The sequence below is a fragment of the Nansenia antarctica genome (genome assembly GCF_963989245.1).
Source record: "Nansenia antarctica genome assembly, chromosome: 4".
Taxonomy (NCBI): domain Eukaryota; kingdom Metazoa; phylum Chordata; class Actinopteri; order Argentiniformes; family Microstomatidae; genus Nansenia; species Nansenia antarctica.
Window position 1 is genome coordinate 10,163,692 of NC_137689.1, and position 15,105 is coordinate 10,178,796.

General features: G+C 48.9%; 1 protein-coding gene across 1 annotated transcript; it reads right to left on the reverse strand.

Annotated features, from left to right (window-relative positions):
- Positions 1–7,418: 7,418 nt before the first annotated feature.
- On the reverse strand, positions 7,419–14,294 carry znf507 (zinc finger protein 507; the record flags this gene model as incomplete). Its single annotated transcript, XM_080528120.1, has 6 exons — positions 7,419–7,890; positions 8,222–8,356; positions 9,575–9,679; positions 10,675–10,786; positions 11,140–11,266; positions 11,826–14,294. 6 exons carry the CDS (start codon positions 14,292–14,294, stop codon positions 7,419–7,421), a joined length of 3,420 nt encoding a protein of 1,139 aa, XP_080384246.1.
- Between the last annotated feature and the right edge of the window lie 811 nt (positions 14,295–15,105).

Below are 15,105 nucleotides of genomic sequence, written 5' to 3' on the forward strand. Positions count from 1 at the left end.
CGCTCTTTATTTTCCTTGGAAGGTGCTTGTTTGTCTTGGGTTATTTCTTGATAAGCACAAAGGAAAAGTAGGTTGCTGACTCTCCCTCGCTCCCACTTCTCTCAACCCATGTCAACCCAGCAAAGTTAGGTCCGAGACTCCAGAGACTGCGAGTGAAAGGCCATGGCCTATTAAAGTTAAGCCTACATTTCCCAGAAGACCCAATTGCAATTCTTCAACCCTAGGTATACAATTATTTGTGATGTATTCTGTTTATTTACTTGGAACACAAAACAGGGGTTTTAGAGCTATAGAATATGTGGGCATTAACTGTTACACAAGTGTTAGGCCACGAGAGTCACTTGAATTATGTGTCCTTTTCTTAAGGTTCTTTTTTCAATTTGATCTCTACTTTCATGGGGCCCCCTCAAAAGGTTTAGGTGAAAAATGTGAGCGCGTAACAGAGTGAATTGGTGAAATTATTTTGCTTAGCTCTGCTCTGAGAGGCAGTCAGAGTTTCATGCAAAATGGAGGGATTATAGAAGCAGACACTTATAGCCAATGAGGAGAATCCACTCTGCTTATCACAGCACTACCAGCCCAGGGTTACTGCACCTCTGAGGAACTTAAAACCATATGAAAAGACGGCTCCCCTACTACATACCGTTTATGATATACTCATATTGATTTCAATTTCCATATCCATTTGCTCTCTTACCGTCTCCAATTTCAATTGCTTCGTGTCCATGTTGGCAGGATTTCATTGAGCTCAGTTGGACCACACACTGCACATTTCTAGGCATGGTTCTGTCTGACTTTTACTGATGAGGAAAATCTGGAATGAACAAAGTAACTGATGTAGATAGACTTTTCTCTTTTCAATACCTTTCTTGGAAGTTTCCAGAGATCTAAACAGGTTCTTTTTGTGCTAGCTGGCAGACTACTTCTGTTCATCACCCTGCTGCAGGGATAGATCTGGATTGGAACTGTGCAAGACAGTTTGTAGTTAAATGATCAATTACACCAGCAGGAGAGCAAGTCCATCTTTGTCCGAGGGAGAGCGAGTTCAGAGAGGGGGAGGGAGTCCAGGGAGGGAGATCTTGTTCCAGGCGAGCTGCACTTCTCCTGATAAACCCAATTATCTTGACTGAATTAGTTTAGAAAAACCCAACTTAATGCAGGGGCCTGTGCTATTGAAATAAATAGTTGGAAACACACTGCACTGCAGCCCTGAACAACCCTAAACCCCATCTTAAGTGACCTTTATGAGATAATTACAAAAAATGTATGTCAAACTGTTAATACAATGTCATGATACATTTAAAATGTGACTGAATGGAAACATTAATGGGCCAAAGTAGACCTAGAAGGGATAATCATTAATACTGTACACACTGCAGGCCTGAACATCATTTATCATCCTATTATCAACAAATGTAGAACCATGTTTTTTTTCTCAAAGTCTTTATTACCAAAAATACACTGGCAAAGTCATGACATAATACTGCCTCTATGATGCGCAAAATAAATAAACAGAAATCAAGTACCACTTGGTGGCCTGGGAGGCCGTTCCACTATGAACTTGAAGTTACAAAAAAAAAAAAAGGGAAAGAAAAAGAAAAGCACAGAACAGCATTAACGGCAATCACTCCTTTGGCATAAATGCATGCAGCTCAGTGTGTTTCATTAAGTTAAACAAACAGTTTCCTCAAACACAGTACAGGAAATCAAAATGCACACCCATTCCCGCCCCCCCACCCCTTCCCCCCCAAACTCATTTTACCTAAAAAAAAATTACTCAAATTTGCTTGTCTTTTTCATAGATTTTTTTGTCTTAGTGTTTTTAGAATATATTTTAAAAAATAGATTTAAAAAAATGTCAGTTTTCCAATATGTGTACTACAGTATTTTCAACTAGTTATGTACAAACCCCGTACAGTATTACAGTACCAAGTGTTTGGATATATCACAGAACAGAGGAAAGTATGTTATGAAGGAAAGAGGCGTTAAATTCAGCTTTGACTGAATTAGTCCATGAGCCAGGCCACCTATGGGTATCATCTGGGTGGGCAAATTTTTGTTGCTATTGTCTTCTTCCTATATATGTCCACATCATTTATTGGTATGATAACCGTTGCAGAGTAGCAGCTAACAATAGTTATCATGCATTCACTATTTTGACCATACAGATGTGATACGCGAATAGTGGGCATTCTCTGATGTTGCAAAATGTCATCAGGTGTGCCATTACTGATGATTTAGCTGCAGAGACGCCCAGCAGAGACAGAACCATTGCATTTAGTTATTATTTGTTTGCACCACTAGATGGAGAGCGAGCGCGGAGGAGCGAGGGACAAAATCTGCTTTGATACTGCTGTGAACAGAATCTAGTAGCAGAGGACTTTTTGTGAATCCATTTGTTTTGTTGTGTGATTCAACAGATATAGCTAGCTAGATTACTGCTGTCGGTCCTATCATATCTAGCTAGTTTAATCATGGCATAATGCCAAAGATCAACTGCTTTGAATTAGCTAGTTATGCTCGTAGCTAGCTAGATTACTGTTGTTGGTCCTGTCATATTTTTTTAATCTATGTTGCAGATACCTGGTGACCTGAAATCACTGCAGAAGGATGGCTGAAACTACTGAAAATCCTACTGAAAATCCAGTCAAAAGGCAAAGCATGGACCATGAGGCTTGGACTCCTGGAAGACATTGGTCAGGGCGGCAGAGACAAGGAGCCATGCAGGCCTCATGGACCTAGCAAAAACAACCGAAGGGGAGTGGCCTCAGGTGTGGTACCGCAGGAAATGCAGCAGCATCTTCACCATGAAGAAACTCAAGGGTGTTCAGCCAGACGAGCACACGCTACTCCAAGCAGGTCGAAGGTTCTTGAGGAGAAGTGTATTTTCTGTGACAAAACCAGCAAGTACATCAAAGGTCAGAAGACCCGTGAGACCCTGATCAAGTGTGGGTAATAACCAGCATGGAGCTTGTTGCAGCAAAAGGGCACTACCACAGATCATGGTATCACTCATACACCCGCAGGGACCCAGTGGACTTGCTGACGCTGTAGAAAATCCTAATGATCTGTACAAAACCTCAGGAACACAGGCTCATGAGGAACTTTTCTGGTATATCAGGAGGCAACTTTGCCAAGAGATAGTGTGCCCATGGCAACCCTCAGGCAGCGACTTGAAGAATCATTGTCCTGTTGCGGCGTCAGTGAAGTCACCAATTCCTCCATGAAAAATCTTTGTCGCAAACTAGGAAAAAGAGCTGGCAGAATCTATCCACATCTGCCCTGATGACAACGGAAAACTCGGGTGGCCACCAAACAAACATGACCACCCGATTTGGAACAGGACAAAGACACGTTTCTGCAAACCCTGCTGACAGGGAAGATTGCCTATCCTCAGCCATCTGAAAGATTTGAACGACTCACCAACTCCCTAGGCAGTGATCTTGTGTTTACCGTCACTGGTGGCAAGACCAAACCACATCATGCTGCCCTTTGCGGTCAAGTTTCTGACTGGGAACACAGAACTGATTTGTTTCCTGAATAGACTGGGCCTTGGTGTTTCATACACACAGGTTGACACCGCACTGTGCCTTCAAAAGCTGGAGCAATCCCAGACGGGTGTGGCATTGCCAAGCAACATCTACCAGGGAGTCTTCACCACTCTAGCCTGGGACAACATAGACCGCCTGCAGGAGACAACCAGTGGAGAGGGCACATCGCATCGAGTAAACAGCATTGCTGTGCAGCCCAGAATCAACAGACCAATGCCACAAGGTGAAACTAAAACACTTGAAAAGACCAAGAAGAGGAGCATCTCCCCTGCACCAGCATCACTCCATGTACAACGCTGGTCAGAGAGTAGGGCCCTCAGCCACTGTCAGCCTAGATGTGGACGCAGACAAACAGGTCCAGGACGCCACGGTCAAGAACCTGATCTGGCTGCTCACTCGGATGTCAAACCCTGAAGAAGACCAAACCATCAGCAGTTGGACTGGATTCAACATCCTCATCCGCAATGACGTGCATGTGGTGCAGGACACTGTGAGCTACCTGCCAACACCAATGCCCCAGTGACCGAGATGTCGACCGTCAATGTCAAATACTGAGCCAAACTCTGAACATCATGGAGACCCTGGAACTGAAGGACATTGTCTGCGTCTTCGACCAAGCCCTCTACGCCAAGGCTGCAGAAATCAAGTTCAGGAACATAATATTGAGAATGGGCGCATTCCATACTATCTGCAACCTTCGGGAAACCTCATCGGGAAGAGGTTTCAGGATGCTGGCCTGTGCGACTTGTGTGTGGAGTCTGGCGTGATTGCAGAAGAATAAATCATTATTAATATAGTAGGGATCTGGATACAAGGAAAAATGTACATTGGATGGATTTAGGGGTTGTCACCAAGCCCCATAATACCAGAAATGCACTATGTATAGGTACATATATGTACGTGATCCTCGGGTTTCCGCTCTAGGAGTCCACATATTCAATGCATGATAACTACCACTAAGATACCAGTCCGCAATGGTTATCATGCCAAAATGTGAACTAGAGATGATACCCGTGGGTGAATTTTCGGGTCTTGGCTCATGGACTAAACAATAAGGCTCATGACCTCCTTGGAGGGTCATTTGGAAACCGATGGGAATTACTGTACAAAAGCACCTTCGGACAGACAGGCTATATAACATACAGTACTAATTGACTCTCATATGAGTTTCAGAAATGAAAGGCACTGAAGTGGACACAATCAACAAACATACAGTAATGACACAGTACTCCGTCTTTGACAGTCTAGTATCTATGGACTTGTAACTGATGGTTCTCCATCATATGGCACCTTTTGGTGATTACTAATGGATTGAGACTTGGGGGGGGGGGGGAAGGGTTGGTTAGCTTAGCTGTACAAAGTACATTTATACATAATCCACCTCAGAATTCACATTGTTGTTTACCCAAACTAATAGAAGAATAACAAGGGATATTATGAAATGAGTATGAAATCAGAGTATGAAGTAAGTAAAAGTAAAGTAAAAGGTGGTAAAATGGTGAACCCTCATTGATTACACAACGTAGCCTAGGCCTAGCCAACACAGCCAGGGCAAACATGCTGTACATGCGTACAAAAGCTGTACATGTGCAGAGCTTACACAAGGTCTGATCCAATGTCCCTGAGGACCGTGACGACACAAAGCATTGCTCCTCTACTTGTTAATGGTGACATGTGGTGTACATGTCTAAGGTTTCTATGTGTGACGTATAAATATTGAACAAACAATAATGCAAAGCCCATAATAACCTGACCACAAAAAATACAACATTTAGCCCACTCAGCACGGGCAAATTCATGTCAAAAATACCCTGTAGCTTATCCACAAGAAATGTCATCCAACAACACCAAAAACATGTTCCGCATCGGACCAAAAGCCATAGCCTAATTCAGAGTAAGGCCCGTAGTACAAAGGACTGCCAAGGTAAGAAAATGCATGCATCGTAGCCTACACAAAGATAAGAAGCCGCACTATAGTACATCCGCTAATAGAATAGAATCATTTGAAGTTATAAACGTTGATAGCTTCAACACGGAAAGTGGTCTACCGTCAGCTTGAGGTTCTGGTTGGTTGTGTCATGCTTTAATTCCCCTAGGTTTCTGTCATTTGAATGCGTACTATGTAATTCAGGGTGGGATGAAGTACAGTTTGAATGCAGACTGTGTCGCGCGGTCTTCCTGACACTCGTACTTTGAATTGTAAATTAACAATAAGACAATAATAATCTTGTATAAGTATGATAATGAAAATTTCAGCATGGCGGAGATAACATTTTAATTTCTTTGATACATTGAGCTACTCAAACGCAATCCGGAAATCTACTGAATTATGGATATCTAATTTTATCATAATTCATACTCCTATCTGTCGACATAAAAATAGTAGCATGCAAATGACTCGCCGGGTAAACGTTCTGCATACCAAGCATGTTTAGTGTGCAGAACCGAACGGAAAGGTGAGTGAAGTTTGGAAACACTTTGAGCAGAGGTAGCCGTCCAACCAAACAAAGAAATCCTATTAAATCTCGCTATGCTGTTTGAAAAGCTGTTCCTATCAACAGCCAGGTCGACACAGCAGTGAGGAGAGTCTCTAGTGAACCAGGAAATACATATATCCTTAGAACAACAATAACTGCACAAGGATATGCATTTCTCCAAGCTACAACAATTGACATTAGGCTAATATCTACAAGATCTATGAAGAGACTTTGGAAGTTGCTTAATGTGATGAACTTGGCAATTACTTAAAACATGAAACAGAAAAGATATATGATTATCATAATCAGAACAGTAATACTCTCACTAAAGTAACACAAACTAAAAACACTTGTACAGTACCGGTCAAAAGTTTGGACACAATTGAAAGGAAAGTGTGTCCAAACTTTTGACCGGTGCTGTACGTTGGCTGCAATCACTTCAGCGATAGTCAGTCCATTATGATCGCTCCACAAAATGGTGTATCATTACCACCATATTATGCACCATAATTGATTCATTCATCATCCCTTTATAATTAACTTTTTTTTTGCCTCCATTGGCTTGTACCTCAGTAAATTACACTTTGGTCCAATTACTTGGAGAATGCTGCATGAATTGTTGTGGTGGATGCTTTTAACAATAACTACAACAACAACAACAACAACAACGACGACGAATCATCATCATCATCATCATCATCATGTTACCTTATGTTATCTTACATCCTCAGGATACATTCCTAAAGTGACCTGTGGGAGGTGCTAGGTCAAGATAGCATCAAACAGTGACAAACAACGAGAAAAAAGGATCTGCCCCTTTCTATGGACATAACGGAAATCAACATGCATACATTTAAATTGATAAATATGAACCCAAAGTTAAACAGTGATTCACACAAAGAGCATCTAGGTAACATCTGTGACACCTTACCTATAAAAAAATGTGAAGGATTAAATATATTAAATAATATTACAGTATTTCAATACAGAAGCTGCCTTGTGATCAATAAAACGTTAATTTGTTGAATAAAAACAGACTGATGTTCATTTCTATTGATGGAAATGTGTGGTTGCTGAGGTATTAGATGTGTCTGAACTGTGGTAAGTGCAAAATGTGTTCCCTACGGTGGGGTTTGCTCGTGTTAAAAGTCTTAAAGTCACACTAGATACATCTCCTGCAACTATTTTCACCATAAGATCCACAACAGTTAAGAAAGGGAAAGGGATATGCATGGTGTTTTTCCCTGTACATTTTGAGTGTGTGTGTGTGTGTGTGTGTGTGTGTGTGTGTGTGTGTGTGTGTGTGTGTGTGTGTGTGGGGGGGGGGGGGGGGGTACTGGCTCACTCTTGGGGTAGAGGGGCATGGGATGGGGGTGATGGGGGCTCTATCTCACTGCGCAGTGCTGCCCTCTGCTGGCTGGGCTACCTGCTGCTCCTTGTTGAGGATGATGCTGATGATGTCTCCCTCGTGGTCCTTCATGTGCTCCATCAGTCTCTCCTTGCTGGTGGACTCGAAGCCACATATGCAGCAGCAGAAGAGCAGCATGCAGTACTCCATGCCAGGGCGGGGGGGGGGCTGCACCCCCTCCTTCCCTGGGGGGCTGGGGGTGAGTTCGCCGCCGGGGGGTTGGTCTCTGGGGGACCACCTGAGGAGCTCTGCGGAGGAGGGGGCCCCCGAGCCCCCGGCCGCTGTCCCCAAACTAGAGAGGCCTGCTGCTGGGGCCGCCGGAGCTGGAGCCGGGTCTGCTGCCTGGGCCTTCTCCTCCTCCTCCCTCCCCCCCGCCACCACGCTACCACCTGACCGCTCCGCCACCGCCACCGCCTCCGCCACCGCCGACACCTTCTGGGGGGCACACGGGGAACTAGGGAGGGGGAGGGAGGAGGAGAGACAGAGAGAGAGAGAGAGAGAGAGAGAGAGAGAGAGAGAGAGAGAGAGAGAGAGAGAGAGAGAGAGAGAGAGAGAGAGAGAGAGAGAGAGAGAGAGAGAAAGAGACCCACTTTCAAGACTAAAACATGATCCATGCAAATCCTGTTGTGTATGTGTGTGTGTGGACAGACAACACATTCAGTTTGGCTTACAGGCTGCGGTTTTGGCTCATGGTTCTTCAGATGGGAACAAAAACAAAACAACAACAACAGCAGCAATAGCAACAAGGTTGTTAAGACTACAACATCCAAGAGCCTCCCACTCACCGGCTGCTCTGGGAGATGGCCTCGTTAATAGCCTTGTTCACTTGCTCGTAGTTGTAGTTCTGGTCGCCGGCGTGCTTCCACATGTGGGACTTGAGGGACGGCGGGTGGCTGCACACGTAGCCGCAGAGGGAACACCTGGAAAGGACCGGAAGGGAAGGCGTGTGAGGGAGGGAGGGAGGGAAAGGGGGGAGAGTGAAAGAAATACAGAGAGCGAGAGAGCCAAGGAGAGAGAGGGAGTAGGAGAGAGAGAGAGAGAGAGAGAGAGAGAGAGAGAGAGAGGGGGATCAAGTCTCAGCCGAATTAATATGCCAGTAGGGGTTCCTTTAATCCCCTCAACTCCATTATATCAAAAGGAATACGCTTCACTAAAGACTCCTGGGGGCGAGACCCAGTAGCAGACACGCTCACTGATACTGCTTATCTGAAGTGCTTCATAATACTACGATCCCTCCGACTACACTCACACAGCTGCCGGCTCCACGCCACACTATCTACATGTTCCGACAATAATGCTCCAACAGCCACCGCAGACTCTTTTAGTGGCGGTCCAACAGGTGGGTTTTTCCTCACAAATACTTCACCCCCCGCCCCCCCCCCATATACTTTTCTGTTGTGTGTTTTTTTTTTTTTTTTTTACACACAAACCTTTTTGTCTCTCACCCTCCCTAGGTCTCCCCTCACTGGTTTACCTCAGTGGTACCTCACAGCCTGGTTCTCATTGGTACTTCTGTAGTAACTATACAGCCTGGTTCTCAGCTGTACTGCTGTAGTAACTACAGTACACCACCTGGTTATCACCTGTACTGCTGTAGTAACTACACCGCCTGGTTCTCACTGTTACTGCTGTAGTAACTACACCACCTGGTTCTCACCTGTACTGCTGTAGTAACTACACCACCTGGTTCTCACTGTTACTGCTGTAGTAACTACACCACCTGGTTCTCACCTATGCTGCTGTAGTAACTACACCACCTGGTTCTCACTGTTACTGCTGTAGTAACTACACCGCCTGGTTCTCACCTGTACTGCTGTAGTAACTACACCACCTGATTCTCACTGTTACTGCTGTAGTAACTACACCACCTGGTTCTCACCTGTACTGCTGTAGTAACTACACCACCTGGTTCTCACTGTTACTGCTGTAGTAACTACACCACCTGGTTCTCACTGTTACTGCTGTAGTAACTACACCACCTGGTTCTCACCTGTACTGCTGTAGTAACTACACCGCCTGGTTCTCACCTGTACTGCTGTAGTAACTACACCGCCTGGTTCTCACCTGTACTGCTGTAGTAACTACACCACCTGATTCTCACCTGTACTGCTGTAGTAACTACACCGCCTGGTTCTCACCTGTACTGCTCCAGCAGCTGCACGGCCTGGTGCTCCTGCGGGTGTCTCCTCATGTGGCTCTTCAGGCTGTTCATGTTGGTGGTGGCAAAGTCACAGCTGCAACACCTGCAGCCCCGGGGAGGGAACAGGGGAAACGCTATGAGTTTTGAAGTAAAGTAAAACTTTATTTCTATAGCGCCCTTCACAGCACGAACGCACAGGGTGCTTTACATCACAGATAAGGGATAGATAGGTCTGAAAAGAACAGCATCATCAAAAGAGATGAAAAAAACTAAAACTGAGGAACACCCCCAGAGGGACGACATCAACAGAACATAAACAGGTGAGTCTTTTGAGGCCCAGATGATGTTGTTGCTGGTCAGGTAATTTACACTCTAAGTACTCTGTACTGATTTGGGCTGGGATAAGAAGAGCAGCAGAGGGCCGGATCGTTGCCTCCAAGGCTATTTTGTTGTGAGGTTAAGAAGCTCAGCGATGCAGTGCACACCGTTTCTCTAATTGATAACACGGCTTAGAAAGACAGGCATTTCTCTGTGGAACTGTTTGAAGCCGGGTCTCGGATACCAAAGCATAGCCGCATAAATAAGGCACTTTGCCTGCGTTAAAGGGCTCTATCTATATACCGTCTAGGGACGGAAGGCATAAAAAAAACAAGATGTGTGAATGTGAGTGTAGAGAGCGTCGGATCGTCTGTTCACACATTTGACACCTTCTTGAGATATTCTCTAACATGAGTGCTGCTGTGTGAAATACTACAGCTGCAGTCAATGGCTGAGCCTTACTTAGTAACCTACTGCCCCCTGCTGGATAACGTTATTTTGACACTTACGATGTCACGAAGTACAGATTATAGTGTTGACTGGATGGGGAGATGGTATAAAGATGGTAAAAGGTCACGAGGAAAAATAAATATCTGCCTCTTTGGTAAACAGTCCTCCGTCTTCCTAGTGAGTAGAGATTTCTAAATGATATAGGCTTTTACGTTAAATTAGACAAACAACACTTCTAGCCTCATGAGCAAGGCGCAAACACACGCACACACACACACACACACACACACACACACACACACACACACACACACACACACACACACACACCTGTAAGGTTTGTCGGAATTGTGGATCCTCCGATGGTTCCGCACGCCGACATAGGTCGAACTGGTGTAGTCGCACACGTCACATTTGAACACTTTCTGCGAGCTGGCGGGGTCTGAGAGTGGAGACAAACACACACACACATCTCTTAGACATAACAGACATAGGAGGTGGCGCCATTACTGACAGCAGCCATCAGTGGTACACTGTATTGTACAACCCCCTACACCCTGGTTATCTTGGTTGTATAAGCCATTAACCAAGGTACCAAACTGCCTCACACCTGGGTCCCCAAAGTTACAGAGGGTGTGGTACTGGGGACTACAGGAAGAGGAGGAGGAGGAGGAGGAGGAGGAGGAGGAGAGAAACACTGTGTGACTGTGTGGGAACTGTGAAAGGGACTGTGGCGGAACTGTGAAAGGGACTGTGGCGGAACTGTGAAGGGATCACACGTCACGTGCTTCTCACCCTCGTCCGTCGTCGTCATCATCTTCTCCGATTCCTCGGCGGTTGCCGTGGTTTCAGTGACGGGGGTGAGCGTTGCCGTGGTGTCGCCGATGCCGTGCTGGTCCCTCTCATGATTCCTCAGCTGACTCTGTGATGGAATATTAATAAACACCGAACCAATCAGCAGGTCTTAAACACACCGTTTATTATTATAACCCTCGGAGGCAGGGAGAAGCATAACAGGGCAACCTCACCTTTACCGTGATTAGCATTAGGCTAACTCCAGAGCCCAGAGGTCACGACAGGCTTAAGGATCAGAACAAGCTAGTTCTCTCTTGTCTCTGCAGAACAAGCTAGTTCTCTCTCGTCCCTGGCATCACATTTAACTTATACTGCACTGCACCAAGACAGCCCTGCAGCACAGAAAAAACCTTCATCCCACATCCCCCCTCTCACTTCTAAGATCAGTTGATCAAGACCAGATCATCCTAAGTCCTAACTTTTCTTATCTTAACGGGTCGTAATTTAGGTCATCGAGAAACACTCTAGAGCAATTCGAACTGTGAGAAGGAGGGAAGGGTGGTGGTGGTGGGGGTGGGGGTGGGGGTGGGGGAGGGGGTGCTGCTTCAATAATACATTTCCATCAAGGGACAGTTGAGACTCAGACTGTCGACTGTCCTAATTTCCACCTCCCCCTACGTACTCACTTTGTAATAGAAGGCCTCGGAGCAAAACTTGCAGTGGTACATCCTGGTCTTGCAGTGGTGGATCATGTGACTCTCCAGGTCTTTGCTGTCCTGGGCGATGTGCTCGCAGATGGGGCACTGGTAGGGCTGCCTCTGGCGGTGCACGCGCAGGTGCTGCTTGATGTAGCCCTTGTTCCCGCTGCTGTAGTGGCACAGCCGGCAGCGGTAGGGCCTGTCGCTGCCTGGGATGTAGTCCACCAGACCCCCGTCCAGGGGCGTGCCGACGGGGTCCCCCCCTCCGCAGCCTCCCGCACCCCCACTGCCCAAACCCCCCGCTCCCCCCCCTCCTCCTCCTCCTCCACCCTGCTGGCTTTGCGCGTTGTCCTGCAGCTCCTTCAGGATGTCCTCGTCGGAGGTGTTCTGGTCCGAGCGTTCCCGGAGCCTCTCGATGACCGTCAGGAGGGACAGGCTGATGCCGGCTTTGGCGGCGGGGCCTTCCGAGGCCAGCGCCTCGGCCGCCAGGACGTCCTCCTCTCTAGACCGGGCGTCCAGCTCCTCCAGGGCCGCCAGCGTTGCTCCTCCTCCTCCTCCTCCGCCGCCCGTGCTGACCGGCTGCCCCCAGGCCCCCGCTGTGAGAGGGCCTCTGTCCGCCTCTGTCGGCCCCTCTGCTGCTGCGGCTGGGGCTGGGGCCGTGTCGGGGGTCTGGGCGGGCCGGACGGCGAGGGTCTTGAGGAGGGGGGCCTTGGGGAGCTCCGGGGTCCTCATCGGCATGGCAACCAGGGCCTCGGCCGCCAGGGAGTGCAGCCGGAGGGACTCGGAGTGGGTCCTCCGGCGGGCGGGGGGGACGTTCTCGTCCGGGTGGGGGGGGGGCTCCCCCGGGGGGGCGGTGGCCTCCTCTCGCTGCCTCTCGCCAACGCCGCTCCAGCCGATGGCCACCTCCGTCTGTTCATCTTTGTAAACGACGGTCGGCTGTCGATCGCCCGTACGTCCCGCCTCCTCCGCGGACAGCAGGCCCTTGTCGTCCCCCGCACCCTCTGGCTCGAGGAGGAGGAGGGGGAGGGGGAGGGGCTTGCCGGCGACCACGGGCTCCTCGGCGCAGGGGAGCCGCTCCACGATCACGTTGACGTGCCCGGCGCTGTTGGGACTGCAGCTGATGATCTTCTGCGCCGACGACAGCAGGCTGTCCGCCGTGCTGGTCGCGAGCCGGCTCTCCCGCTCGAGCTCCACCTCCGTCTCCGCCTCCGTGACGACCTGCACCTCCACCATCGCCTCCTCGGTGGCGGGGTGGTCTTTGGCGGCGGGATACGACGCCCCCCCCTCCTCCGCCGCCGGGATCTCCTCCTCCGTGACCGGTTCGGCCGAGTGGTGCTCCTTACCGCTCTCGGCCACCGGGGTGGTGCAGAGCTCTAGCTTGAAGGAGGAGGAGGAGAGCTTGTGGAGGGTCTGGGACTTGAGGTCTGTGGTTGAGGGGGGGTTGAGGAGGACCACGACGGCCTCCTCCTCCTCTTCCCCTGCCGGAGGAGGGGGCACGGAGGGGGCGGGCTCCTCTCCTCGTCTGCACGGGGCCACCGCCTCGTCCTCGAAGATGGGGTAGGAGCAGTCCACCAGGCCGGCGTGCTTCCAGGCGTGCGTCTTCAGCATGCGCTGCTGCCCGCACACGTAGCTGCAGATGAGGCAGCGGTACATGCCGTACTCCTCGTAGCTGTACCACTTCTTCTTGGCGGCGGCGGGAGTCTCTTCCGCGCAGTCCACGGCTGTTTTGAACACCTCCTCTACCGCCTCCGCACCGGCGAACGCCGCTCCTAACCCCTCTCTCCCCTCCTCGCCGTGGGCAAGCCGCCGGGTCGACGAACACGAACCGAGGTCCTTTTTGGAGTCGACGCCGACTTCACCGATGTCGAAGTGGAGCCTGACGTGGGCCTCCAGCTCCTCCTGGTGGCTGGAGGTGAAGCGGCACTCGGAGCACATGAGGATGAGGTCGCTGTGCTGCTCGTCGTGCTGTCGGAGGTGCTCCTTCAGGAGGGTCAGCGTCGGGGAGAGGAACATGCACAGGCTGCACTGGTAGCAGGTGATGGTTCGGCTGCTGCCTCCGGTGGCGACGCTGTTATCTAGCTGGATCATCTCCTCCTCCTCCTGCTCCTCCTCCTCTTCCGGCTCCTCCTCGTCCGACTCCCGAGCCCGCTTGCAGGGGGAGGCTCCGCCGCTCCCCCCCCCGCCCCTGCTGTCCGGGACTCTCACGGAGGCGCAGGCCAGGAGGGCGGCCCTCTTCTTCCCCGCCAGGGTGCATCGGCGCGGGCGCTTCTCCACTATCTTGCTGAGCTTCTCGATCACCTGGATGAGGGAGTCGGCGGCCTGCTTCTGCTTGTGTCTGTCTTCCCCTCCTCCGGCCTCGGCGAGGGTGGAGGGGGCTGGTGCTCTGGTAGGGATATAGACCGTCTCCAGCTGACCAGTGTGGGGGATCAGGGTGGCGACCCCGCTGCTGTCCTCCATACCTGTGGGACAACAAAGCAAAACACATCTGCATTAACAGAAACCACGTCGTATAATGTAGCTAGTTCTTGTCATAGACCTGTTTTTAGGTAAACAAAAATATGTGGCCTAGTTGGGACACAATGTCTTAAGGCTGTCTTCATGGGAAAATGCATTATTCCTAATTGGAAAAGAAGAGAACGCACAACAACAACATCGGCTCTGGCCGAAACCACCGTTGTCAATTAAAATCTACACTTTTGCATCTGGAACTAGAGTGTGAAGTCTACTTCATTCAATATGCATTATTCCATCATTTAATTGGGCTTCACAAAAATAACTAAATTTCTTATGGGCACCGTGGCCTCGGAGTTCAGCTGGGCCTCCCTCCGCCCAGAGGTTTATGACCCCTGGGGCAATGTGCACAGCACCACAGGTGTCACAATACAGTAGGCCTTATCGGCTACGTTTTGCAATTCTTCTCTAGAATTTGAAATGTAGCTCTTTCATATGGCTATATCATATGCCCTACAAAACACAGATTATATCAGAAATAAAACACGTTTCTTCATTCAGATAATGCAGTCAATCAAGTAAATCAATAATGATTAGGCTGGATTATGTGCACAGTATTTTCACACTGGCACCAATTTCCCAACAATAGAGGAAGTCCTTTCTGTGGTAAAACACACAAACTCTCATATCTCTGCAATTTAGTCCCACACTTTCTCATTCCTGACCACAACAACCCATATTCCCTATCCTCTGACTTCTGCTTTTAAGTAGCCTACTCTCTGAACTGCCTAGAAGTAGTGTCCCTACTGCTTCTGCA